At 35.7% G+C, this 25,761-nt stretch overlaps 1 protein-coding gene across 1 annotated transcript in view; it reads left to right on the forward strand.

Moving 5' to 3' along the window:
* Positions 1-10,688: 10,688 nt before the first annotated feature.
* Positions 10,689-25,761, forward strand: part of GABRG1 (gamma-aminobutyric acid type A receptor subunit gamma1) — a 68,797-nt gene continuing 53,724 nt past the window's right edge. Inside the window, exons 1-2 of the mRNA XM_019412954.2 lie at positions 10,689-11,387; positions 24,524-24,672. Of these exons, the coding sequence (XP_019268499.1) occupies positions 11,284-11,387; positions 24,524-24,672 (253 nt within the window). The 5' untranslated portion in view covers positions 10,689-11,283. The remainder of the gene's footprint in view (positions 11,388-24,523; positions 24,673-25,761) is intronic.

Consider the following 25,761-nt stretch of genomic DNA (forward strand, 5'->3'; position numbering starts at 1 on the left):
ATCTTGTTCATGAAAGTATAAACATCTTATTCTGCTGAAACTATTCCTTGTGAGTATTCACAGATGATGGATCAAAATATATGCTGGCATTATGTGTTCATTCAGATAAATTTATCTAGATGTCTCTTCCCATACCCTTTCGTCACTATTTTTCCAACTGTATCTTTTCCAAGTCTCTGATCTTTAGTCACAGCCTGTGAATCCGTGTGGATTCTGCCTCTGACCATCTCTAATTTCAGGAAAAAAAAAAAAACAAACACAACAAAACAGGTATACTACTCACAAGTTCTTCCTATTGTGATTACCTTTCTTTACCAATTTGTTTGGAAATGTCATGGAGTGAAACTGTAGAGCTGCAGTTGTCTACTTTGGAATTGTTCTCGTCGATCCTACAGAGCCATTTGTAAGTAAGGCCTGACTTTTTCTGTTCCTCAGTAATTAGTCTCAGGGAACTCCTAATGGGGCTCTAAGGACAATGATTGAGAAAGAAGGGCAATGGAGATGGAGTATGGGCCATAGGCATATGAGCCATTTGCTCATGTGACTTAATCTATGCTTCATGCTTCACTCAATCCTGATCTCGTGTGTGTTGCTTTCATTTGATGATAGACTTCTGTCCGTTCCCTACAATATCAATTCATGAAGGGCAGCGCATATTGTATGGTAATTTGGTGGCCCATGGAAAGTGTTCATTCTCTATGTTACAGACCAGTTACAAGCCAGAATGTATATCTTAAAAGAAGATAATAATCTGAAGAGAATGGCGTAGGTTTGCTCTAAAATCTTAAAAGTCTACTTTGTGAGTCACCAATAAGAGTTTGCCCATAAGTGCCATACAGGATCCCCATCTGCCACAATCATGTCAAACATAATTGGATTTACAGTATCTTGTGGCCCAAGTGGTAGTGCAGCTTGTGCAATAATCTAAACTTAGTGCGCAATTTTCTCTTTTATAGAATCCCAATAAAAATAATAAAAGCACTAATAAAGCATAGACTTTGTTACTTGGCAAATGGGTTGGAATAATGAACCCAAATAAGGAATCTGTTGTCTCCAAAATCCAGAGGAATTATGTTCCTTCCTCAATAATAAGAAAGACCTGATACAGCAAAGTTCCCTTCACCTTCACAGGGATATCTGAACATGTACAGGCCATTGATCCTCTAGAAAGTTCATCAAGGTGAAAGCCTCTGAATTTTTGTGGAATTCTTTTCCACCTTCCATTAGCATGCGCCTTACCAAGGTGTTTAGAATAGTTTCTTCTTTTTGTTTCCCAAGTCCTACCAGCATGGTGTCATCAATGTAATTGAACACTATGACACCTTATGCAATAGAAGGGCAACAGAAGTGCCTTTAGACTAGATTCTGTCCTTAGGACGGATGTTAGATTTAGCTCTGAGGTAATTCAGCAACAGTGTATTGTTGACCTCAACTAAAAAGTAAGCTTCTAATGGGATTCAGCAATAAAATATTTGCTGCAGACCATGTGTCAGGGGATTGTCGAAACTCCAGCAATGAAAAAATGTGGATAACAGTTCTAATTGGAATCATTACTACTTAGATATTTTATAATCCACTGTTATTCTTTTATATCCATCTGCCTTCGGCATATGCCCACAGAAAAACTGAATGCAAATGTTGCAAGAAGTACTGCTTTTTCTCCTTTGAAGTCCTTGATGTGGCAGAAATGTGGTATTGCATTTTGTTTATTATGTTGATAGATAAAGGTCTTTCTGTGGCCTTTACTTGGGTTTTTCTCCACAGGTCAAGGAACTAATCTGGTCTTCTGCCGGTTTCTGAGTGTGTGCCTCACACCCACGCATTTTTAACTAGGATAAAATCACATGATGAGTTTAAGTGCACACAGGCTCACTGTGGTAACCAAACCATACATCGGTTATCTCTGTAGATCTCTACTGTGGTTACTATACTACAGTTGCGTGTTGGATCTCCAGGAACTGCTGTCAGACCCAGGGCCTTTTTTGCCTTAGAGTCTAGATATTCAACTTCTGCAATACAGTCACTCTGATAAATGTTGGCAGAATTTCTGGGAGGAAGGCTAGGAGGTAGATTTACAGAATAAGTTTTTGTCTGTGTCGCCACAACCTTTTATAAGGAAACCGAATATCCCCTTTATTAAGAGACTTTGGGTCCAGAAACTGACTCAAGAGTAAAAATTGGTCGAGGTGCTTGGACGCTCTTCTGGAAATTCAAATCACCTCTCTTCACAAGAGCTAGTATTTTTCATAATACACAAATCAATATGAAGTCTATAGATTGACCATCTACGTTAGTTCTAAGGACACCTTGATCAGTTGACTAACACCGAGGACCTCCACAGGTCAAAGTATGCTGATCACTGTTACTGCCTATAGTGCCAATTTCTGTAACCATGCCCGCCTTTATTTTGGTAATTAAGTGCTGCCACTCAGCTCTTGCTGTTCTGGGGTTTTATCATGCACATTGAATGTAAGGAATCCCTGGTATCCCATTATCCTCATTGGATTTTGGGAATTCCATTTAATGGCAGCATTTTCCACTGTCATCCCCAGGCTACAGGTAATAGTCCCCCCTAGAATCCTTCAAGGCTGCTGGAGCTTCCATGATTAATACATTAAAGTTAAGGGAGTGTCCTTGAACAAATTTAGGTGCATAGATTAGAGTTGGTGAGTGAGACAAATTCATACCAACTACCTTTTCTTCCTCATACTTTGGATATCTGCTTTTCAGTATCACAAATGTTTTAACTTAATTATTTGTTACCTTTGGGTGAAGGTATGATCAACCATTTAAGCAAACTGGTGGAAATACTCTTAGCCCCTTGAATAAACATATTGAATCTAGAATCTTTGCTTAGTGCATGTACTCATTTAAAACATTTGACAATCCAGCATTATAATCCTTCCACCCTGATCCAATAAGCTTAGAATCTATGTTTATAAGGGCTCCCCAGATTTTTGTAATTAAAAACAATTATTTTCATGTGTATGGCACTTCCTCACATGTCTAAGAGTATACTTGAAGACTATCCATGGTTTCCCAGTATTTACATGTAGTTGCTGTGTTCTTTGCTGGACCAAGAGCTACAGTGAGACAGAAGACGGAGGACAAAGCAAGGTGAAGGATGTTCTCTCTGTCTGGACCTTAATGGCCATAGGAAACTATATTACTCGTTAGCTACTAGTCAAAACCACACAAATAGACACATTGAGGACTATATACTGGATGTTAAGGGAGTTAGGTACTGGATAGGGCCCATTCAAAGATGCCCTGGGGTTACTGTTTCAATGCCAGTCCTGCCAGCAAGGTATGTTTAAAATAAAATATATTAGACTATATAAGTAATTGATATAATAAAACTCCATCAAGACCTTTTAAGTTTTCCATTAAACGTCAGGCTTTGATGAATCTCCAAGAGCTGGACCTCTTTCCTGTAAGTGTCTCATATCCTAAACAGGACTTACATTCTTTTGAAACATGGCTGCTTAAGGGTCATTCTTCAAAAACTCTTTCCCACCTTTGACATTTTTATGGGCTGGTCTTTTAAAATAAAATATGAAAGGTTTTCACAATAATGATGCCCTGGTATGTAGTCACTGAAATAACAGTGTTGGTTAAACTGAGAGGGGAAAGTTGTCTTAGAAGAAATATGGATGATTTTCTGTGAAGCTGACACTATGCTTTATCTCTCATCTAAAAGACAATATCACACGGCAGGTCAAAACATGGGCTCTGGAACCTAATTCCCTAGATTCAAATCCCAGCTCTAGCACTTACTTGCTGTGCCATATGGGGAAGTAAATCTCTGCTCTTCAGTTTTCTCACCTGTAAACTAAAGGAATTATAATTGTACCTGCCTCCCACGATTGTTTTAGACTTCCAATAAGTTAGGATATCTAAATAAACTAAGACATACAATGTTTAGAAAACTGTAGGACTACGTCAATGTTAGCTCTTGATATTTTGTATTTCCTTGTCATGCTTTCTTTACTTACTACAATTCGGTACTGATTATCAAAAAATAATTACAACAATGTCAACAACTAGTATTTCTACATCATTTAATGGTTTACAAAAAGTAATACTAAAATTATTTTTTTAATCTTCATATCTGTTTTGGTAGGAGTAATTGTCATCTCCATTTTCTAACTGAGAAACCTGACATTACTGAGATAATTGAGAGATGTCATGGTTTGCTAAAAATCATGAAAAAATAATTAGTGTAGACAGGATTTAAATTTATGTGACCTAACGCTACATTCCATCTTTTCCAAATATAAATTAATCGTATGATGCATGATGCTTATGAGGGTTTACTCATGTAATTCCAACTTCTGGTACTTGTAATTCATTCCTTCATTCATTTATTCATTCAGTTAATGGCTATGATGGGGCAGTATCCCAGACATGATGGGGCACTATTCCAGACATTGGAAACAGAGAAAAGACAAAAACTTTTGTTATCAAAGAATGACAGCCTGGATAAGAGACAAAAATTAAACAAATATTTATAAAAATATGTTTAAGAATGAAGATATATATAATCTATATCATAGAGAGCTCAATAAAATGCTAGCTCCATAAGAGCATGAAACTGTTGGTTATTTTGGTATCTTTAGTATATAGAAGAATGCTTGAAGCCATAAGGCTTAGTAACTAACGCAAACTAAATATATCAGTGAATTATGAAATATAGCAAGTGGAAGGAAGAGAAGAGGAAGGAAGGAAAGAAAGAAAGAAAGAAAGAAAGAAAGAAAGAAAAGTACTGAGAAAGGAAAGGAAAAGTGCCGTGGGAAGGAAAAGTACTGAGTGATATTAGATGACACAATGGAGGACTTAATTTAAACTGGGGAATTGGGGCTTGTTTGAAGATGTGCCAGTTAAGCTGAGAAAAGAGGACAATAGCAGACAAAGGGTGAAGGGTGAATGCAGTGATCAAGGTATAGGGAAATCACCCGCAAAAGCCAAAAGTATCAATAAGTCACAATAAAAAATAAACAAGAACAACAAACAAACAAACAAACAAACAAAAAAACAAAGGAGTGTGATTCTAGCTAGAACACATTGAAGGAAGGAGATAGCTGCTAAGGTGGAGTAGGGGAGAGAGGGAGGGGCCAGAAGCTAGAGGGTCTCAAAGACCATAATAATAATATGACATTTTTGTCCTAAATGCAATAGGAAATCATTGAATGGTTTGAGTAGAACATAGCTGTCTATTTGTTAAAAGACCATCTGATAGTTATATAAAAAACAAATTAGAGGTAGGCATGATTGGATATGGAGGGTGTTGTGGTAGTCCAAGTAAAAGATGATGGCTGCTTGGATTAATTGGCAGGAGAAATAGAAAGAAATTGGAGAATGGTAATAATAATAGCAAGAATTAAGATTAACTGAGCACTTACTATGTGCCAGGCACTATCTAAGAGCTTTATATAAATTGACTAACTTAATTTTTATAGCAATCATATGGGAATTAAACTGAAGAGTTTATGATAGATCAGATAATACATATATCTAGAGAAACTGTGAGGTTTCTGGTTTGACTAGGCTGGTATTAGTTGGACATATGCATCTAAAGTCCAATAGAAATTCCAGACTTGAAACGTGATTTGAAGGGATATATTTCCATTAAAAAAAAAAAATATATATATATATATATATATATATATATATATATATAATCTTGGAAAATAGATGAGGTTGCTCAATGTGAGAGTTTGAAGCAAAAAGAAATTGAACTGATATTTGAGTAATTCTACCATGTTCGGGCCAGATGGAACAAACATGTATAGAAGCCTAAAAAGAATTATTAAACATACTTGAGGAAAACCAGGAAAGCATGGTACCATGGCATGGAGGAGGGTTTTGGGAAAGAGGGAATGGTCAACTAGAAGAAATGCAGGTGAATGGATGATCATACAAGATGACCAGGGGAAATGTCTACTGGATTTAGCAACATAGAGGCATTGGTGTCATGGGGGCAGAAGCCAGAACACAGAGTTTGGTGAGTGGTGAATGATGAAGGAATAGGGAGGGATGGCTATTAATGGGAGTCAGTGATAAAAATGGAAGATAGAGTGGGAAATGAGGTTAATAGTGTGTCTATGCATATTTTGATGTTGTATATGAGCATATTTGCATGTTGGTGGGTAAATCAGATAGAAAGGAAAATATGGAAGATACAAGAAAAACTAGAGATAACCAGCAGCAAAAAGCCATATTAAGAAATTACAATACAGTTACAAACAAACAAAAAAAATGGGATGGACTTAGAGTTGGAAGCTATAGTTCCATTGCTGTCTTCCACCAAGGCTCCGCTTCTAAACTCCCTCTCTTGGCTGTACTGGAGAGGCCACATAACAAGTTTAAGGAGGTTGAACAGATTGACAAAAAAGAGTCTGTGCCTTCAGTCTTGAAATCTCTTTGTGCTGGCCCTCCCTCCTTGTTTGATTTAAATAATAACTTGATTACATAAATTAAGATGTCTTGGTTTGTTAAATTTGATCATGTTGACCTGCAAATAAGAAAAATAATTAATTCCCCTGGTCAATGGGAAGGAACAAGTCAAGCAACAAAATTTAGATTTTGTCCACTTAGAGACGGGCACTTGAGACTTGTGCTGTTGAATAGAGATCCCTTAAGGGCTCCAGAAATATATAAAAGGATTAAAGCCATTCATGTGTTTATTTATTCAATTATACATTGAATACTTATTTATTCTGCAGATATTTATTGAATGTCTAGTACTTGTTAGCCGCTGTTTTTGGCAAAGAGGGTGATGAAAACAAATGAAATCTCTGCCTTCATTATGCTACATTTTAGGGACAGAAAGGTACTAATTAAATATACACAAATATTAAATATACACATATTTAATATGAGTTCCGATAAGCACTTATGTAACTCTTTGATACAAGATTTAAAAACATAAAACTGAGAATTTAGGTAGCAATACAGGTAGTTTCCAAAAATGGTGATATGTTCTATGATATGAATATGAAATGGTTGCTTTAAGTGATAGAAGACTATTGCACCTATGTGTATTATAGAACTGTTAAGTATAATGCGTGGTGACACGTAGTGAATACTTAGTAGATTTTAACTATTACTATAGGACAGACTATACAACAGACTAGCATGGTGTGAAGAATCAATAAAGGTTTGGGGGGTGGGGGAAATAAGACTGAAACTTAACTAGAAAAGAATGACAAGAGAAGGCAAATGAAAAGGAGGAAAGACATCTTTTTTTTTTTAAATGTTTATTTATTTTTGAGACAGAGAGAGACAGAGCATGAACAGGGAGGGTCAGAGAGAGAGGGAGACACAGAATCCAAAACAGGCTCCGGGCTCCGGGCTCTGAGCTCCGAGCTGTCAGCACAGAGCCCGACGGGGGGCTCGAACTCATGGAGTCTGAGACCATGACCTGAGCCGAAGTCAGACTCTCAACCGACTGAGCCACCCAGGCACCCCAGGAAAGACCTCTTAAGCTGAGGGAGTGGCATATGGCAAGACAAAACAAGTAAGATACTGAGACATAAGTTTAGGGATCTGTTATTATTGTTCTGACTGATGTACAGTTTGTGGCCATCTGACTAAAAGTGCATTGGGAGAGCTCAAACAGGACTCAAAGTGTCTTCTCCCTTTGGAGAAACCAGGTATCATGATAATATTTAGGATGTGGTGAGAACAGCCGATCCTCTCCATCCCCTAATCCTCTCCATCCACCCTATTAGACTGTACCTACTAGAAATATCTACTTGGTGCCAGGGACTAACTAGGACTGGGGTACATGAATCAAATTTGAAGCCTACTCTCAATGAGTTAACAACCATGACTTTTTTGAGTAATTCCTACCATCCATGTACTGTTTTAGTGATCCCCATGTATTAATCCATTTAATCCTTAAAACAACTCTATAAACTAAATGTAATTCTTATCTATTTTATATAAGTGAAGAAACTGAAGCAAAAATTGCAACTCTTGTTCATTATTGTATTCTTACTTCCAGGCACAGTGTCTGACATCAGAAGTTTTCAATACTATTTTTTAATGAATAAATTAATAACAGACAGATGAGTATGTCAAAACCTGGCTTTGCTAAGGCCAGGGCTGCACAGACATAATCAGGTCACATTGCATTGGTTATATTGTGAGATGATTATGGGACAATTGTTCTCAAACTTTCTGAATGCATGATAATTGCCAGAGGTTCTTGCTATAAATCATAATTCATAGGTCTGGAGAGAAGTCCACGAATCTGCATTTTTAATAGGAACCTCAAGCATTTTATTCTCAGATGATACCTTTGGAACAAATTCTGGAAAAAAGAAAATTGATGTGCACAATGCTTTGGTCATCATTACAGCCAGATACGGCTGGATAATGGTTGTGGCTCAGCCTATCAAAGGAAGGAGGAAGAGAATGGTGACTCAAAGACAATATAAGGAAATCATCAGCTACAGTAGAATCTGGGTATCTATCTTCTTCATCTGTACTGTGGAGCTTCTCAACCTTGGTACTGTTGATAGTGTGAACTTTGTAAGTTTTTGTGGTGGGACAGCTTTCTTTTGAATTTTAGAATGTGTGGCAGCAACTCTGGACTCTACCCACTAGACGCCAGTAGTTTCCCCCACCCACCAAATTGTGACAACTGAAGACATATCTCCAGATATTGATAAATGTCTCAGGTGGTCCAATTGTCTTAAGTTGGAAATGATGGCCACAATGGACGACAGAGAGCTTCCTCCAGTCCCTTACTGGCCCAATTTCTGGCCTTCTCCTCTGGAATTGTGCAAGGCACCTGATCTGTTTCCCCTTGAGTACCAGGGGGCACATAGTCTGTGAGACTATGGTTTGTTTGCTTACCTACTTGGATTTTTCTAGAACTCACGATATATGTCACCATTCCCCTGCCCCATTTGATTTATTAAATCAAATGAGACAGACATCAGGATCAAGACATGGCTGATATCCAAAATAATTATTCCTTCTCCAGGTTCTGGAGGGCTCAGATCCTTTTTACTCAGTTTACAGGGAATTATAATTAACTATGACAGCAGAATAGGATCAGTTTTCCAGAAGACATATATTATAAAAAGGGGGAAAATCAAAGGAAGAGATAGAAATAAAGTCAGATAAAATTACTTGAAAGAAAAGAGCGAGATAAATTTGAAAATATTACAACACAAAATTGTTCAAAAATCTAGATTTTGTAAAACACAGGAAATTTCCCAGTCTAGAAATTACTCCAGTCTTTTATCTTTCATAAGAGTAAACAGTCAACATGTAATTACCCAAGGGTATATCCTTCACCTTTCCTCTCCATTAATTTTCCTTAACTGTTTTTAGCATCTTTCAGATATCTATGAGAACAAGAAGAGTGAAATCTTGTTAAGAATTTTTGATGGATGAACTATCAACTACTATTGTATAACACCATGCAGTGTCATATTCCTATTAATATATGCAAAAATCTTCCCTAATGCTAACATAATGCAAAGAGTAACCAGGCAGGTATTTGGTATTCACTGGATACTTATAGTGAATTAATTCCTGGTTCACTGGCTAATCAGATCAGTGTATTAGTGTGGGCATCCAATGAAACAGTTAAATAGCTATCCAAAGCACATTCTTAATTAAAGGAGAAAAAAAAAAACCTACTCAGATTTATATTGGCATCAACTTTTAACTAAATTTATTCACCTCTAAATCTATTATAATGAAACTTTATTGTTATATAAATTATTTGGTATAAGCTACCTTGACTAGCATGCTTTGTGAAAGAGAATAATGCCGCCTAATTAATGGTTGGTAGGAGAAGGAAAACAAGGAAGTCAATACTATTTTCAGAGGAGACTAAAAAGATGGAGAATCAATCAGAGAGAAGAGAAAAGCCCAGCACTGCACCATCTGTTATTCTGGGCAAGAAAATATTTGTAAGCTTGTTACCTCCATCCAGTTCCTTTAAGTGATTTCAGAAGATAAGGTAGCAGCAACAGTTACCTTATGCTCCTGTGCAAACACTGTTACTTCTGCCTTGAATTGTTTGCCCTGGAGACAAATACTCTCAAGTAACTTCCGTGGTTTTTACATGCGGTTCACCCCGAATCTGGTCAATTCCAGGTAGTGGTGGGGTGATTAATGAGACCGCCAAAGACCTCCACCCCAGTTGGCTTCAGTGGGAAGCAGGGATTGAGGAAGGCATAAAGGCAGAAGATGGCTGGGCAGAACGAGCCTGCTTCCACCACCACCACTGTCTTCGTCTGTACAGTTGTTCAATCTGCCAGAGGCTTCCGGTTGCCATGGTAACTGTTGGGCTCTGCTGCAAACTCAAAGCAGAGCCTCTGAAGTTAGGTACCAAACACTGGAGCTCCACAAACGCTAAGCCAACTGGGGAGGGAGCAGAGAGCAAGGACTACCCATGTAATAGGTCTCCAACTCCTATGGCTAAGAGGACATTTTTAAAATGGAATTTTTGCTTATGTTTTTGTAAAATGAGATTGTTCTTGCCGGGGATTATTCATGAGCATCATTTTTGGTGCCCTGGGAGAGGCGACTGCCAATCCTCTCACTCATAAGGGCAGCGGAAGGGGGCGGGGGGTTGGAAACGTGATTACCAGGAATGCACCAAGCCCGCTCATTCATTCATTCAATTATATATTCAGCATCTCCCGAGAGCTCATCTGTGCCGGGCATTGTGCCAGCTGCTGGGTCTGCAAAGAGAAACGAGACACCGGCCGACACTCCAAATTACCAACGATGATTAACAAAAAATAGCAGAACCTTCGTGAGCCTGGGGAAACGGATTAGGTACTGCCTTCCCTTGGAAGGCAGATTCAGAATCCAAACCCGGGAGAGAAAAAGGCAGCAGCCCCCGAAATAGAGTCAGGCAGGAGGGAAGGTCGGGGGAAGAGGGAGACTTCTTTTCCCAGGGAGGGAATCTGTCAAGGCCACTCAAACGTTTCTCCAAGGCTGCGTGAGAGAAGAGGTTTGTTTTTCTTTTGGAAAGACGGAGCCCTTTTCCCTACTGGGCTCCGATTTCTAGTAGGAGAAGCCCCGCCTCTCAGGGCCGGAGATTGGCCCAACTCGTTCTCAGATAATTTATGCCAACATCCTCTCGGTCTTATTGGCTCCCCTGCTCCATTCCGCTGGGAGTCGCATCCTACCTGGTTGGGAGGTGTACTGCCTTCCCACACTCTCCCTTCTCGTACTCACTCACCCGGCTGCTGCTGAGGTGGGAGAAAAAGTCCTGGCTGGGAGAACTGAGCGGAAAAAGCAATCCTGATGGGTTCTTGGAAAGCTGCTCTCTTCTCCCCTTTTCTTTTGTGGAGCCAAAGTAGAGTGGTGAGGCTGATGTTCTTGTTACTGACCCTGCATTTGGGAAACTGGTGAGTACATTCAAGGACTTGAAACTATTCTGTGGTATCCACCCACTCCCCCCTCATTTCTCTTTCTTAAAAAAAAAAAAAATCATTCTAAGTTAAGTAATTTGCATTCCCCTGGGCACAAGTGCGATCTTTTACCGTCCTTTTATTTTCCGATTAGATCTACTTGTTTTCAGATAGAATGAAAGGAACCTATGTGTGAAAGCGCAGAGGGGAGTTGAGTTTGGGTTTGTTTTGTTTTGTTTTGTGTGACTTGCCACAGTGGAAACTAGTAAAGGGTCAGTTACTGGGAGCAGGGAGGGGGAGTAGAAATGATTTTGCTACTAAATTTAGTGAATGGATGTCACTGATGAACTTTCTGGATAATTCTGCATTTTAAAGAGAAAGTTATTTTAGAAACTTGTTACACAACATGGTATGTATGATGCTTTTCTATAAAGTAACGTTGATTTTTCCCTTATCTTTTTTTTTTTTTTTTTTTTGGTATTCTGGAAAAACCAAAGTTTTATATCAAGAGAGATTATAAATATGGCTTAAAAATCTTTTGGGTTTGAGGGTGTGCTATATTTAATTTGGAGATAACCATGTATATTTTATTGAGGTATGTAAATAATTTTTATTTTAATTGGTTGTCTACAAGTAAGAAAAAAATGTAGGGATGTGAATGTGGTGTGTGTGTGTGTGTGTGTGTGTGTGTGACAGAGAAAGAGAGACAGAGAGGCAAAGAGAGAGACAGTAGCATCCCCAAGCCCCCAATTTAACAGGAACAAGACTTGAGCTTCTTGGATTGTAATATCTTCCAATAAAACTTTGAAATAATTCTGGTAGAAAAATAAAATGGTCAGGTATAGAGGAGTAGTGGCTGAATGGAATTAAAATATATTAACAGACACTATTTAGGTCTTGGATATACAATACATATCATGTAAATGTATTTTGTATAAATGCATATTTAAAATTATATTATTATATTATGTTATCCTGTTTAGAACTCCAGAATAAAATCACTATGCAGATGGAAACATGCCTCTATAACTACTTGTGTCATTACTGAAATAAATTATTATGATGATTAATTTTAGTCTATAGCTAGAGTGAATATTGTTGTCATTACCAGCAGATAGAACAACTGTATTTTCTCTCCAAAAACAGGAAATGGATTAAGCTATACTAAGCAATATTAGGCTTGTCAGAAAATGTTTGACATGCAATGTTTTTTTTAAGTATTGCAGTTTTAGTTTATTTACCTTTTTCCCTTAGAAACTTAAATGTTCTGCATGGGCACAAACATACTACCGACTAATTATTTGTGGTATATAAGTTGTACCATGATGGCTTATTTCTGTGAATATATTATAAAATTATAGAAGATATTTTGATAGATCATGTATCAGTGCTTTCACGAATCTTCATAATACTACAAATGAATCTGTGTTCTCATAAGTAAAAACAGATTTACCCAGTGGCTTTCTGAAATAACAACCTGTATGCTCCTTTACCTTTGTAAGTAGGAGTTTCCCTTGCAACCTAATAGGCTGATCCTTAAAGGACATACCGTCTACCTACAAAGATGTTTTATTTAAGTAATATCTTTTGTTTTTGAGGATATTTACATTGCAATCATCATAATTCGCTCCAGAAGTCTCTTCACGCTGCTCAGAATTAAAGAGTTGTGCAGTGTAGTTGACAGGGATGGGTTCTAGAAGTCTGGAGACATGATCACCTGTGTCAAGAGTCCCTAACCTCCTTGAACAGGTTCTTCATCTAGGAAATGAAGGGTGGTTGGAGATCATTAATGATTTCTACACATTTTCGTAGTCAATATGTTTACTATTTGAACTGAAACATAAAATACCTCAGTGGTTGCTCTACTGGGTTTTCTTTGCAGTTTTCAAGAGTGGAATTCTAATTGAAATTCCATGTACTTTGTTTTACCTTATGTATGAGTCAGAGAGGAGGCTTATGTAGTTAAAATTATATATAGATAAATAATTATATATAGATATATATAGATAGATAGATATATATAGATATATATAGATAAATAATTATATATAGATATATATAGATAGATAGATATAGATATATATAGATAAATAATATGTATATATAAATAATTCATTTTATCACAAGACTACAGATAATTTGGATTATTCTGGCCAATAAATAAAAGAATATTAAAAAATAAAGCTATATATTGCTGTTATAATTAGCTCTCAGGGCCTCCATAATGAGAGTTTGTGTCTTCACTTTAAAGTAGCTACAGTTGTGGTGAAGTTTTCATCCTTTTAATATTTAGTTGGAGATAATTGGTTTCAGCATGTATAAACCATTTACATTCATATTTCCTTCTCCCTTTCTCCTTCTTTTGAGGGGCCTTTCTAAAACTAATCACAGTTCTGTTTTTAAGAATTTTGATATGCTGGTTTCTAAAATAAATCTTTAGAGTCATCTATTTGGGGATTTACCAAATTGGGGGTTATTATTTCTTATATCTAATCAGAGACAATAGCTTGCTTCCTCATTAGTTTCCATCAAGTGCACAGAGAAGAGACACTATATTGATTTTTATATTGCTGAACTCTGAAAGCCTATCCTCTTATTGTAACTAAAAGCTGTAGTCATGGTACCTATGTTTCATTCTCTGTGAGGCTCTATGGCATCTTGATAAGTTGGTTAAAATCTCTTAAGCCTGATTTGACTTATTTGTAACGTTGAGAAAAGCTAATTATAATCCGATTTTTAACGAGTTGAAAAAGTAGTCGGAGGCTTTAGTTGTTTTAAAAAGTAATTTATGATAAGCTTTGACTGAGAAGTTATATTCCGAAAGAGCCCAGGGAACATAACTTGTTTTTTTTTTTTTTTTTTCAAACAATTTCATGAGTCAATAATCATACAGTTTAGCGTTCAGTTGCCCAAATGAAAATATTCAAATACATTTGCTTTATAAAATATATTATTTTCAAGTAATTTCAGTAATATATTTTATGGAGATACTAGTGAATGATTTTTCTTTAGGCATTTAGATTTTTGACTTAATTTTCTAATACAATACAATTAAACTTGAAGACAAAATTACTGAGTAATGATATCCCATGATCATAAAATATTCAAAGAAAGACTAAGAGACAAATGCTTTTGAAGCTAAAATGCCAATATCATTATTGATAAATCTCTTGTGTTTAGACTCTTTTAGTTATGCCCTTCTTCCATTTTATTCCATAATATATTATGAGACACGCTTTTGCCTAAGCAACAAGAGGACATGTTTGACTTTTTATTCAATCATTAAATAGGCTAACCTAATATTTTATAGTTATATAAAGGTGATTAAAATTTGTCTAAGAAAATATTAATGAAGGCAGGGTCCCAAAGGAGAGGAGACAAGGTAGGGTGGAAAACCAAAAAAAAAAAAAAAAAGGGCTCTTAAGATTTATTTATTTAATTATTTATATCAAAATATAATAAATGACTACCATGAGAGAATGAGGAAAGGTGGGCATAAATTAAATGTATGGACCTCAAGAGAATAATTCACAGGTACACACGGTACCAGTGGAGAATCCTGGACTTGGCCATTAGAATGTAAATCCTAGTTTTAGCTCCACCATTTCCCACTAGGGTGATTTCAGGAAAATCTTTGAGACAGAGTCCTCATTTGTGAAAATAGAAATGACACTCTCCTTTCCAGCTTGTTTCAAGACCAAGAGAGAAAATTTGTGCAAAATACATAGCATTTAAAATTTTAACTGAAAAGATATAACGATGGATATTCTGGGAATTACAGTGATTCTAGTATAATTTATACTGGTTAAAGTTGTCTCAAGTACGGTAAAGTCCTTCAACCCTTATGCATTATTAGGTATCTTTGGGATTCCAGTGAGATCATTCATAATTTCATTCAACAAATACTTCTTGAATGCCTGTTACATGCCAAACAAAGTGCAACGTGCTGCGTTTGCAGTGGCAAATAGACTAGATATGCGTAAAACCTATATGCAGCTTTTACTCATGGTAACGCCTGGATTTATGGTATTAATCAAAGCAAAACATTTTATAGTCACAATAAGGAAATATATATTCAGAAGGCCAATGATAAACAGAAGAGTCTGCTGTTGGAACAGATCTCAATCAAGGAAAGAGAATTAAAGAGCCAACAGATTTCTCACCAGCCATACCCGAAGAGGGAAATGTCTCCAGAATTCTAAAGCCACAGGTTCAGCATAGAACATTGTACTCAGCCAAATTACCAATCAAGTATGAAGGGAGAATAATATTTGCTTCTATTATTCTCCCCGTTTTACAGATGGGAAAACTGGGGCACAGCAATTTTTAAACTCGCTAAACATCTTGCTGATAAGTGCTGAATCCAACACTCAAATCCATGTATTCTATGCTCAGAGCCTGCATTCTTAACCACCACACTTCTCAGATTACAAATGCAATTTAAATCAAAGCAATTAGCATGACTGTAGATGGAGGGGGGAAGAAAGGAAGAGAGGGATGAAAAGAATGATGAAAAGAAAGGACAGACCATGCAGTTGATGGAAGCATAGTAAGTATAAAAATTTGTGTCGCTATCACATAATCTGGAATACTATGTATAGTGCCAGATTAATTATTTTAAGAAAACCTTTAACAAAGTGGAACACTTGATCTAGAAAAAAACACCATAGGATAAAGAGTTAATAGCAAGAATTTGGAATCCAGAAATGGTTTCTTGAGGACTCGGAATGGCAACTTATTTTTAAGGATGCTAAATAAAATCATGGTTGAATTTATTACACATAGGTATAATAGACATACCATCACTGACTAGTGGAAGCTACGTGAAGTCACATTTTCTTTCAACACAAAAGGCCTCTAACAAAATTATGGATGCCTTATCACCAGACTTCTTCAAGCAGAAGCTTGTTAGAGTTCTTGTGCTCTGTGGGAGGCAGATGAAATTTATGTCTCTTTCTATTTTTAAATATCTCAGAATCTAATTCTATCTACACTAAAATAGTGTAACCAATTGAAGCCTCATGTTTCAGGAAATAGTCTTAGCTATTAATTCACTCAGTAAACATCTATGGAGCATTAGCACTCATTCAACAAATATTTACTCAGGGCCCACGGTGTGTTAAGCAGAGTTCTGACAGCTGGAGATGCACTGGTAAGTAAGACAGAATCCTTGCCCTAATAACATTTGTGTCCTGTGTATGGGGCATATATGGAACAGAATATATGCTCAATGTACAGAACAAAGAAGGCAGAGTCCCTGTCCTCAGTGAACCTGCATTCTGGTAGTTTATGTTGATGATAAAATGCTATATAATTGGTATTCCGAATTCTAGATGAACTAACTATAGCGCGGACATCATAGAGGCTGGCATCAACTGTAACTCTGGGAAAGGACTCAATGTCATGGGCATAAGTTTGGGTCAGTATTAGTGAAGAAGAAAGAGTGGGAGAGACAGAGAGAGAGAACATTTCCTTAGTAACAGTTCTTTTTGAAAAACCTTCAAATTGTCAGAACCGGAATGACTAGAAAGATATTTTTCTTGTTTCAGTTCTACCCATTTGTATTCTCTTCTTTTTTAAGTGAATGGTCTGAGAGGATCCTTATGTCAATGAATATATTTTAATTTCTCATTTTGTGATTCTAAGAGTTAGGGAAAAAAGGTATATTTTTCTGCATTCAGAGGAACTCATTGCCATATCTTTATTCCACTTGATTTTAAGATCTTTTAATATGTTTTATAATTTAATAAGCTTCAATATTATGCCTCCACTTTGTAAAATTTTTAGCAGAATTATAGATTTTATCTGATGCATAAGAACATCAAAGGCATAGAGAATGTGAGTGTCATGAAGAATTGTACTGTTTCTATTGTATGTTCTCTCAGGGTCTATGTATATAAATTCAAACAATAGAGAATTTGGTGTTAATTTTAATATACTTTTAACCCAATGGTCACTTTTTTAATAGATTATAATTAAAATTATGGTTTATTTTCCTTCTTGTAAGAATATGTTTTCTTTTTATTCTGGCAGGGCAAACTTCATCTAATAATTCTTTTTTCGATAATTTCCTATAAACTCCCATACTGATTCTTCTATTTAGTTATGAGGATTTTAACCTCATACATGTGAACTACGGGATTCTGATTAAAACTTCATTAAATTTACAAGCTAATTTGGGGATTATATATTAACGGTAGTGTCTTGTAGCCAAAATATATACGTTGCCTTTATGTTTTGTTTCTGTTCCGATAGTCTTCTGTTTTTTTTCACATAAGACTTGTACCTTCCCTGTTACGTTTCCTCTTACTAATTTTATGTCAATTTTATAAGTCTGACAGTAGTACTAGTATCAGAAAGTTACTTTGTTCTTTGAAATTAATTTTATATTAGGTTAGCTACATTAGTAAGTTCTATTAAGGCCAATGATTTTTGTTTTCATTTGTTTGTTTTCTTGATTCACTTTAATTTTACTTGCAAACAGCAAGATGGGCTTGAATATTCTTTCCATTCATTCAGTGAATTTTTTTTGTGGGACAACTACTGGGTGTCAGGCACTGGTCTGGGTGCCAATGATATAACACTGAAAACCTTAACCGCTGCCTTCAAGGAGTTTAGAGATGTCCATAAATAAATAAGGTAGTTAAGAGGCCCCTGGGTGGCCCAGTCGATTGAGCGTCTGATTTGGGCTCATGTCACGGTGTTGGGGTTCATGAGTTTGAGCCCCGTGTCAGGCTCTGTGCTGACAGCTCAGAGCCTGGAGCCTGCTTCGGATTCTGTGTCTCCCTGTCTCTCTGCCCCTTCCCTGCTCGCACTCTGTCTCTCTCTCTCTCTCTCCAAAATAAACATAAATAAATAAATAAAGTTGTTAATTAAGATGCAGTGTGGTCAATTTTATGGGAGAATTAGATACTGGACACTTTGGAAACAGAGTGGAACACACTTAATGTTCCAGGTTAGGGTCCCTTCTCCTTCCTCAAATTTCCTAAGTATTCCTCTTTGTGTGTGTTAAGTGATGAGTCTTACATTCTCTCGTGCTAAAAGGAAAATCATAGAATTGAGTGGGCTATCATTTCACCTCTCTAAACCTCCGAAAGTTCAGATCTGTAACCCTGTTACCTACCAGGCTTTTACTTCTTCTGCTTCCCTACTAACTTGTACAAACAATAAAAATGATTCAGAGCTGCAATTGTAGAAGGGAGCTTTGTCTAAAAAAAAAATTAGCGGTTGGAATATAGAGGAAAAAAGAAAGCAAGAAAATTCGCTTTTTTAGTTTACTTTCATTTTCTTTGAATTTCAGATCTAAAATCAATATCTAGTCTCTAAAAACTAGCTCCTGTAGGCTTTGGCATTAGGATATCTCCTACTCAGAAACATGAGAACAGGTATGTTTCTTTCCTGGAACTTATCACTTGTCTTATGCTTATAAAAACATATTTGAAATTTATAAACAAAGGCTAATCTGTCATGCACAACAGATCACAGATGAGGCCTGGCTTTGAAGTATCATCTTGACCCTCTAAACAGATTAATGGAAGAGTTTTCCCCAGGTGTCAGAACCAGGGCATTTGAAGTCACCTTTATATGCACTATATACAGGGTGACTATATAATTTATCATCCAAATTAGGTCATTTTGTGAGTAAAAGAGGGTGCAATTATTATTCTAAGACAACAGATAGAAACCACGGCCATCCTGGGCAAACTCTGATGAATGTTTAGCCTATGTATGAAAGACAGGTTATATTACTTGATTGACTTGCTATAGACCTATATTATTTTTCTCTGTCTCCTTGAAATTATCAAGGAATCTCTGATTCCTTGAAATTATTATTCTATAAAGATCATATAGCATATATAGCATTACAATTCTGTTTGTAATTCTCCTTATAATTATAGGATATAGCATACTTTGGTTTACTTAGTCTGTTTGAATTATTATTAGTTCAAAGCTTTTGCTTGTTTTATTAAGAATAGTAATAACTCATTAGAGTAGTTTTTCACAAACGGTAAGTATATAAACTGATCGATTTGTATAATGTATTAAATAGCCTAGTAAAACAAAAACAAGAAAACCCAACACTGATGTATGTGACTCAAAATTTTTCTTTAGTAAATAGTTAGCAGTGTCAGTTAAAAAATATGTGGGAGGCAGAAGCTTTGGAGAAGCAGATACCAAGCTGAGATTAGACACGTAAGAGAGTTTTTAATTTTTTTTTCTTACATTTATTTATTTTTGCGAGACAGAGAGAGACAGAGCATGAGCAAGGGAGGGGCAGAGAGAGAGAGGGAGATACAGAATCAGAAGCAGGGCTCCAGGCTCTGAGCTGTCATCACAGAGCGGACGCCAGGCTCAAACTCATGAACCACGAGACCATGACCTGCGCTGAAATCAGATGCTCATCTGACTGAGCCCAGGGGCCCCAAGAGATTTTTGAGAGAAATGCCTATGTAAGGTAAGCAGGAGGAAGTGGACATAAGGAAAGAGAGGCTTCAGATAATAATGGAAGTCTGACACCTGTGAACACGGGGGAGAAAGAAAGTTTGTGTCAAAAGAGTCTCAGACTTCTAATCAAGTTTTGCGCAGGCTAGTGAGAATTGTCTCACATAAGCTGCCCTTTAGAGGGGTCCCTGGTCCTGTAGGAATGGAGCTGTACGACTAGGATTTCTACTACGTTCAGTTATTGCTACGAGCAGCCCAAGGGAACCTTGGGTCTCCTGTAGATGCAGGTCTGGTCCAGAGGGCCGGCAGCTGGGCCATCAGTCAACCACGTTCCCATGGAGGGAAAACTGAGGAGCGAATTTTCAGGGCTGCCCCTGCTGTTTTCTTGGCAGAGTATAAAGCCCCGCTTCTCTCTATAAAAGGCTCTGTTGAATTACTTAAGTTTATGATTAGAAATTTATTTCCGAACACTATCTGATGTATAGGAAAAGGCAGTTCATTTTTTAGGTAGGCATTAATGACACATTAACTCCTTTTCATGTCTTTGTATTATAAAATTCCTCAGAAAGGTCATAGCATACTATTGATATACAAACAAAATTTAATTTTCTGTAGCTCCACTAGTGTAGAATACTTAGAATACTCATTATGCAGCTTTCCCACCAAATCTTCAGCCATTTTATACATAGGCTTTGATAAAAGCAAATTGTTATATGTTATATATAACATTAAATCATGAAAATAATGTTCTATTTTTTACAGACTGTTCAATCTGTATGATACATCAGTCAAATGGGTACAATCAATCAAATCAATCAAGTGGGTACATTCATTACATCATAGGGCTCTATAATTATTTACTTAAATGTCCTCTTAGTATTTAAAATTTGTGCCATTTAAAATTTTTTTTTAACGTTTTTATTTATTTTTGAGACAGAGAGAGACAGAGCATGAATGGGGAGGGGCAGGGAGAGAGGGAGACACAGAATCAGAAGCAGGCTCCAGGCTCTGAGCCATCAGCCCAGAGCCCGACGCGGGGCTCGAACTCACGGACCATGAGATTGTGACCTGAGCCGAAGTCGGACGCTTAACCGACTGAGCCACCCAGGTGCCCCTAAAATTTGTGCTATTATAAATAATACTGTAATAAATATCTTTATATGTTATGGCTTTCTGTGTCATTTGTTTAAATAGGTTTCTCCTTTATTAAAAAATAAGATAATCTAGATCAGTAAAGCAACTTTGTCTTATTTTCAGGACTTACACATTTGTAGTACATGATATTTACTCTATAAATGAGTTAAAGCATTGGATTGGAAGTTGAGCACACATGTTAGAAAGTCTTTTTCATCAGAGCATGTGTTTGTGATTCCTTGAAATTATTATTCTAATCCTTTGGAATTCAAGGATGGAGATTAAGCATCCTATTCATGCACAATCCAAATATACTAATTACTTACCGTAAGAGTTGCTGTGTTCTTATGAATTAGAAAACTCACAGTCCAACCACCCTGAAATTTTTAGTGAAGATAAAATGTGATGATATTATGGAAACTTCCAAAAAAAAAAACCAAAAAACAAAAAAGAAAAAAAGTGAGAGAGACAAAACAAGTCTTCAAATTAATCAATATTCCTGGTTGTATTTTTTAAAAGGGTGTATCCTGGAAATTCTAGGAATTTATTTTTTCTTATCTGTAAAATAGAAACATTAATATTTATTTCATGGGATTACTCTGGATTAAATGGCATAAAGTGTGGAAAGAACCTAGCACACAATTACTAAAACGTGGTAAGAACTTAATGATGCACTATAGGTATTCAGTAGTTGATAATAACAATAAAAATGTCAACCATTAAGATAACAATTATTAAAATTTTATACTCAGTGGTCTAAATGTATTTCCACTAACTATAAAATTATACTTAGTTAAATTATTTAAAAGAAGTGCTTGAGCATGAGTCAAGAAATTCTCAGTGTTACCTAGGAAAATCATACTTCTTTCCCCTATGTGAATAGTCACTCAACATATGTAAACATTACAAATATCCCCCAGCTGTGAAAGATATCGAGACATCAGATCAACTATGTGAATTATTTTTCAAATTATGACAAGTACTTTTTAATCACCAAAATAATACCAATAAGGTCTTCACATACTTAATGAATATTCCGAAGGTAATTTAGAAAGCTTGGAGGGAAGATACAGAAAAATTAACCATAATGAAATTTCCTTTCTATTAGTGCCAAAAATGAGGACAGTTAGCTTTGTGATAGCACTGAGAGTCTCATATTACCTTCAAGCCAGCTGGGAAAAGAGGACTATAAATCACTATGAACTTGTACTTTGGGATTATCAGGACATTGCTACTGTTAAAAAATAGAAAAGGCTTTTATTTTTTTTTCATGGAAACTTCCATTTGACTACAATCATATTTCAAAGAAAGATCGACTGCTTCTATGTTCAGTGGCCTGCTTCAAACCACCAGATGTTTCACTCCATAAACTGGGAGTTTAAGCGAAATGGATGCTCTAGAATTTGGGTTGTTGCCAATATCTTAGCAATTCTAATTGGATAAGATAATGTTCCTGGAGGACACACCAGCAGGGACTCTTAATACTTCACTATTTTTAGTGATTTCGTTTATGAATGAATGTAGGTGTGTGGATATTTCATTGAGAGAAAATAAATTATTTTAAAGATGATCATATAGCTAGATTTCAGTAGTGTATACTTTTTGAAGTTAAATACAGCAATACAAATAATATAAATGGGTGCTTCATTGAAAACCTGTTAACTAAATGTACCATTGGAGTTTACGTAGGAATTTAAGTTGTATACAGTGGTAATAAAGTACCCCCAAATCTCGGTGGCTTACAACACTCAGTGTTTCTCACTGAGGATGCATGTCCCTTGTAGATCAGCTGTGGCTCTGTCCGTGTTGCCTTCGCTCTGGGAGTGAAGTAATGGAGTAGCTTCTACATGTTTCTGGTCTTTTGGCAGAAAGACAAGAGAGATATGATGAACTGTGCTCTGACATCAAATCTGCTCGGTAGTGATGCAGGCCACATATATTCCATTAGCTAAAGCAGACCACAGGGCCACCCCTGAATTCAGTAGAACAGGGAAGTACAATCCTCCAGCAAGGAAGGAGCATTTCAAGTCACATGGCCAAATTAGAAGTCAGTGGAGTGAGAAGTATAATTTTCTGACAGGAAGGAGAGAAGAAATACTGAGAATAATAGTCCTCTCCATTATCTGTTGATAATAACCATCAATAGAATTACAATGGAGAAGAAATGACTAGTCGATACTTTAAAGATGAAGCTTTCATTTATAATGTTAATTTGTACTCATTAAGAATAAAAAGGGTGGATGTTAATTAAGCTTATTGTGGTAATTATCTTTAAATATACATATAATTATGTTGTACACCTTAAATTTGTACTATAATATACATTGGTTATATTTCAATAAAACTGGAAAAAGGTTTTAAAAGATAAAGAGGGGGAAGGCTGCATTAGCGAAGATGTTTTAGGTCCAAAGCAAAAGAAATCAAAATGGATAGTGTGGAAAATTAAACTAAAGATACTGAGATAAATTTGCATGTTTACTGCTAGAGGGAAGCCTATCTCTGAAATATTTGGAAATAACTGATGTATTTTGGATTTACCTAATTTCACCAATGTAAGTGTTTATCCTTTTGACCCTTTTTCACTGGAGGGCTGAGATTTGCTGGAGTAGGTGTTAAGTCTAGGATGATCATACTCATTTGAGGATGGCATTCTTTATGAATAATGAAGAGTAGTTTGTTACTTCTGATGAATTGTAGATGAATATCTATATTGCTGCATTTTCTACCACAACACAGGATTAAGCTGCATCCTTATGCTTGTTAAACACAGGGGTGTAGTAGGAAGCATTAACTGAAGAGTTAGTTAGGACTTGTTTTTCAGTTTTCCTAATAAAAGTGAGTTTGTGCATTGGCTAGTTCCCTACTGTCTTCAGTTTTCTCATTTACAAAATGAAAGAAATGGTGTTATTTGGTTTCTAAAGTTTCACTTCTGTTCATAAAACTTGATAGTCGTGTCCCCCTTCATATATGTCAGGTGAGTCACCCATTCAAGATTTGATGACAAGACAATCTTTGAAAAAGTTCTTAGAATATGATATCTAGGTTCTTCTGAATTGAAAGAAGAGGCATGGATGTATTGAATACTTTTTCCTTTATTCTTCTTTTCTACACATGAATTTTTAAATATCTCACTACAGCAATTATTACAACTTTTCCTGTATTTATTTACCTTTTAATTTTTGGGGGGGATGTGTTGTGGTTGAGTCACCATAAACAGTTGTGCAGATTCTATACTGCGCAAATCTAAGACCATCATTCACATTTCCAGTGTATAATCTCTATGACCTTAAATGACAACTGTGGATGTGGTCAAGATTTAACTTATTATTTAAAAATTATGTGCTACACTTCTTGTACTGAATTCTTAATTTTTGAGTATTATTATATCAGCATGATTCATATGAAGAAAGTATCAGTCTTACTGAATGTAAAATATTTTTAATGCTTTTTTTCTCCTCTTACTACTTCCTAACAAAGAAATAAGAATTATGATTATCTTAAACTGTGTTTTTAAGTACACAATTTGTTGAAATTTCTATCATTTTTGAATTATTTAGTGTTGATAAAGTGGATGACGAAGATGATGAGGATTTAACAGTGAACAAAACTTGGGTCTTGGCACCAAAGATTCATGAAGGAGATATAACACAAATTCTCAACTCATTGCTTCAAGGCTATGACAATAAACTTCGCCCAGATATAGGAGGTAAGTTTGAATTATCTGTTTGGGATTTTGGTGACTATGAAAATCTTATTTACTGATGTCATTTTAATCATATAACTCATTCCTTGAGTGTCTGATGTATGTCAGAGACTGTTAAGTTTGATAATTTATTAGTTAAATTGGCAGTGTTAAGAATTCACAGTCTGATGTGGGAAGAAAGACATAAATATTTTTGATATAATTATTTTACAACTGCTACAATAAAGAGCACAACAGCAAAGTTTTGATAAAACTGCCTGAAAAGCTGAGAGATATTTCCTAAAAGAGATTATTTGAAAGGTAGGTAGGGATCTAGTTTTGTGCCCGTGCAGCACTGTTTTAATTAATGAATTCTAAGCCAGTAATAGTGCAGGTAATCTTACTTTGTTCTTCTCAGTCATTTGTATTTAAGTGTAAGTTTTATAATAATTAACTTCTAAGTGCCCCCCATGACTTTTTTAAAACAAACAAAAAATATAGATCAGCCAACATTTTCATTGGGATTGCATTAAATCTATGGTCAATATAGAGAAATTGAAATCTTTACCGTATTGAATTTTTACCATACCAAGTTCATAAGCATCATCCCTCTCTCTCTCTCTCTCTCTATATACATATATACATATATATGTATATATACATATGCATATGTGTATATATGTATATATGTATATATGTATATATATGTATATATAGTTTCCTGTGAAGAAATGTTGAATATATTTTACTAGATTTAATTCTATATATTTGGATTTTGTGTTGTAAGTGTAAATACATTTTTAAAAATTTATTTTCTAATTTTACATTAGCAATATATATATAAATGGCTAAATTGCATATTTTTTGTCTTCAGAAGCCTTGTGAAATTTCTGTATCAATTTTAATAATTTATTGTTATATTCTTCTAGATTTTCTATAAAGATAGTTGACCATTACAAATAATTACTGCATTGCAAATAGTGTCTACTTTGCAAATAAAGAATATTTTACTTTATTTCCAAAATTATGCTTTTTTTCATGCCATGTTGAATTGGGTAGGACTAGAGCACATTTTGAATAGTCTTGGATTGTTCCTGGTATCAGGGAGAGCAA

The sequence above is a fragment of the Panthera pardus genome, unplaced genomic scaffold (assembly GCF_024362965.1).
Source record: "Panthera pardus isolate Hobbes unplaced genomic scaffold, ASM2436296v1 HiC_scaffold_13, whole genome shotgun sequence".
NCBI classification, from domain to species: domain Eukaryota; kingdom Metazoa; phylum Chordata; class Mammalia; order Carnivora; family Felidae; genus Panthera; species Panthera pardus.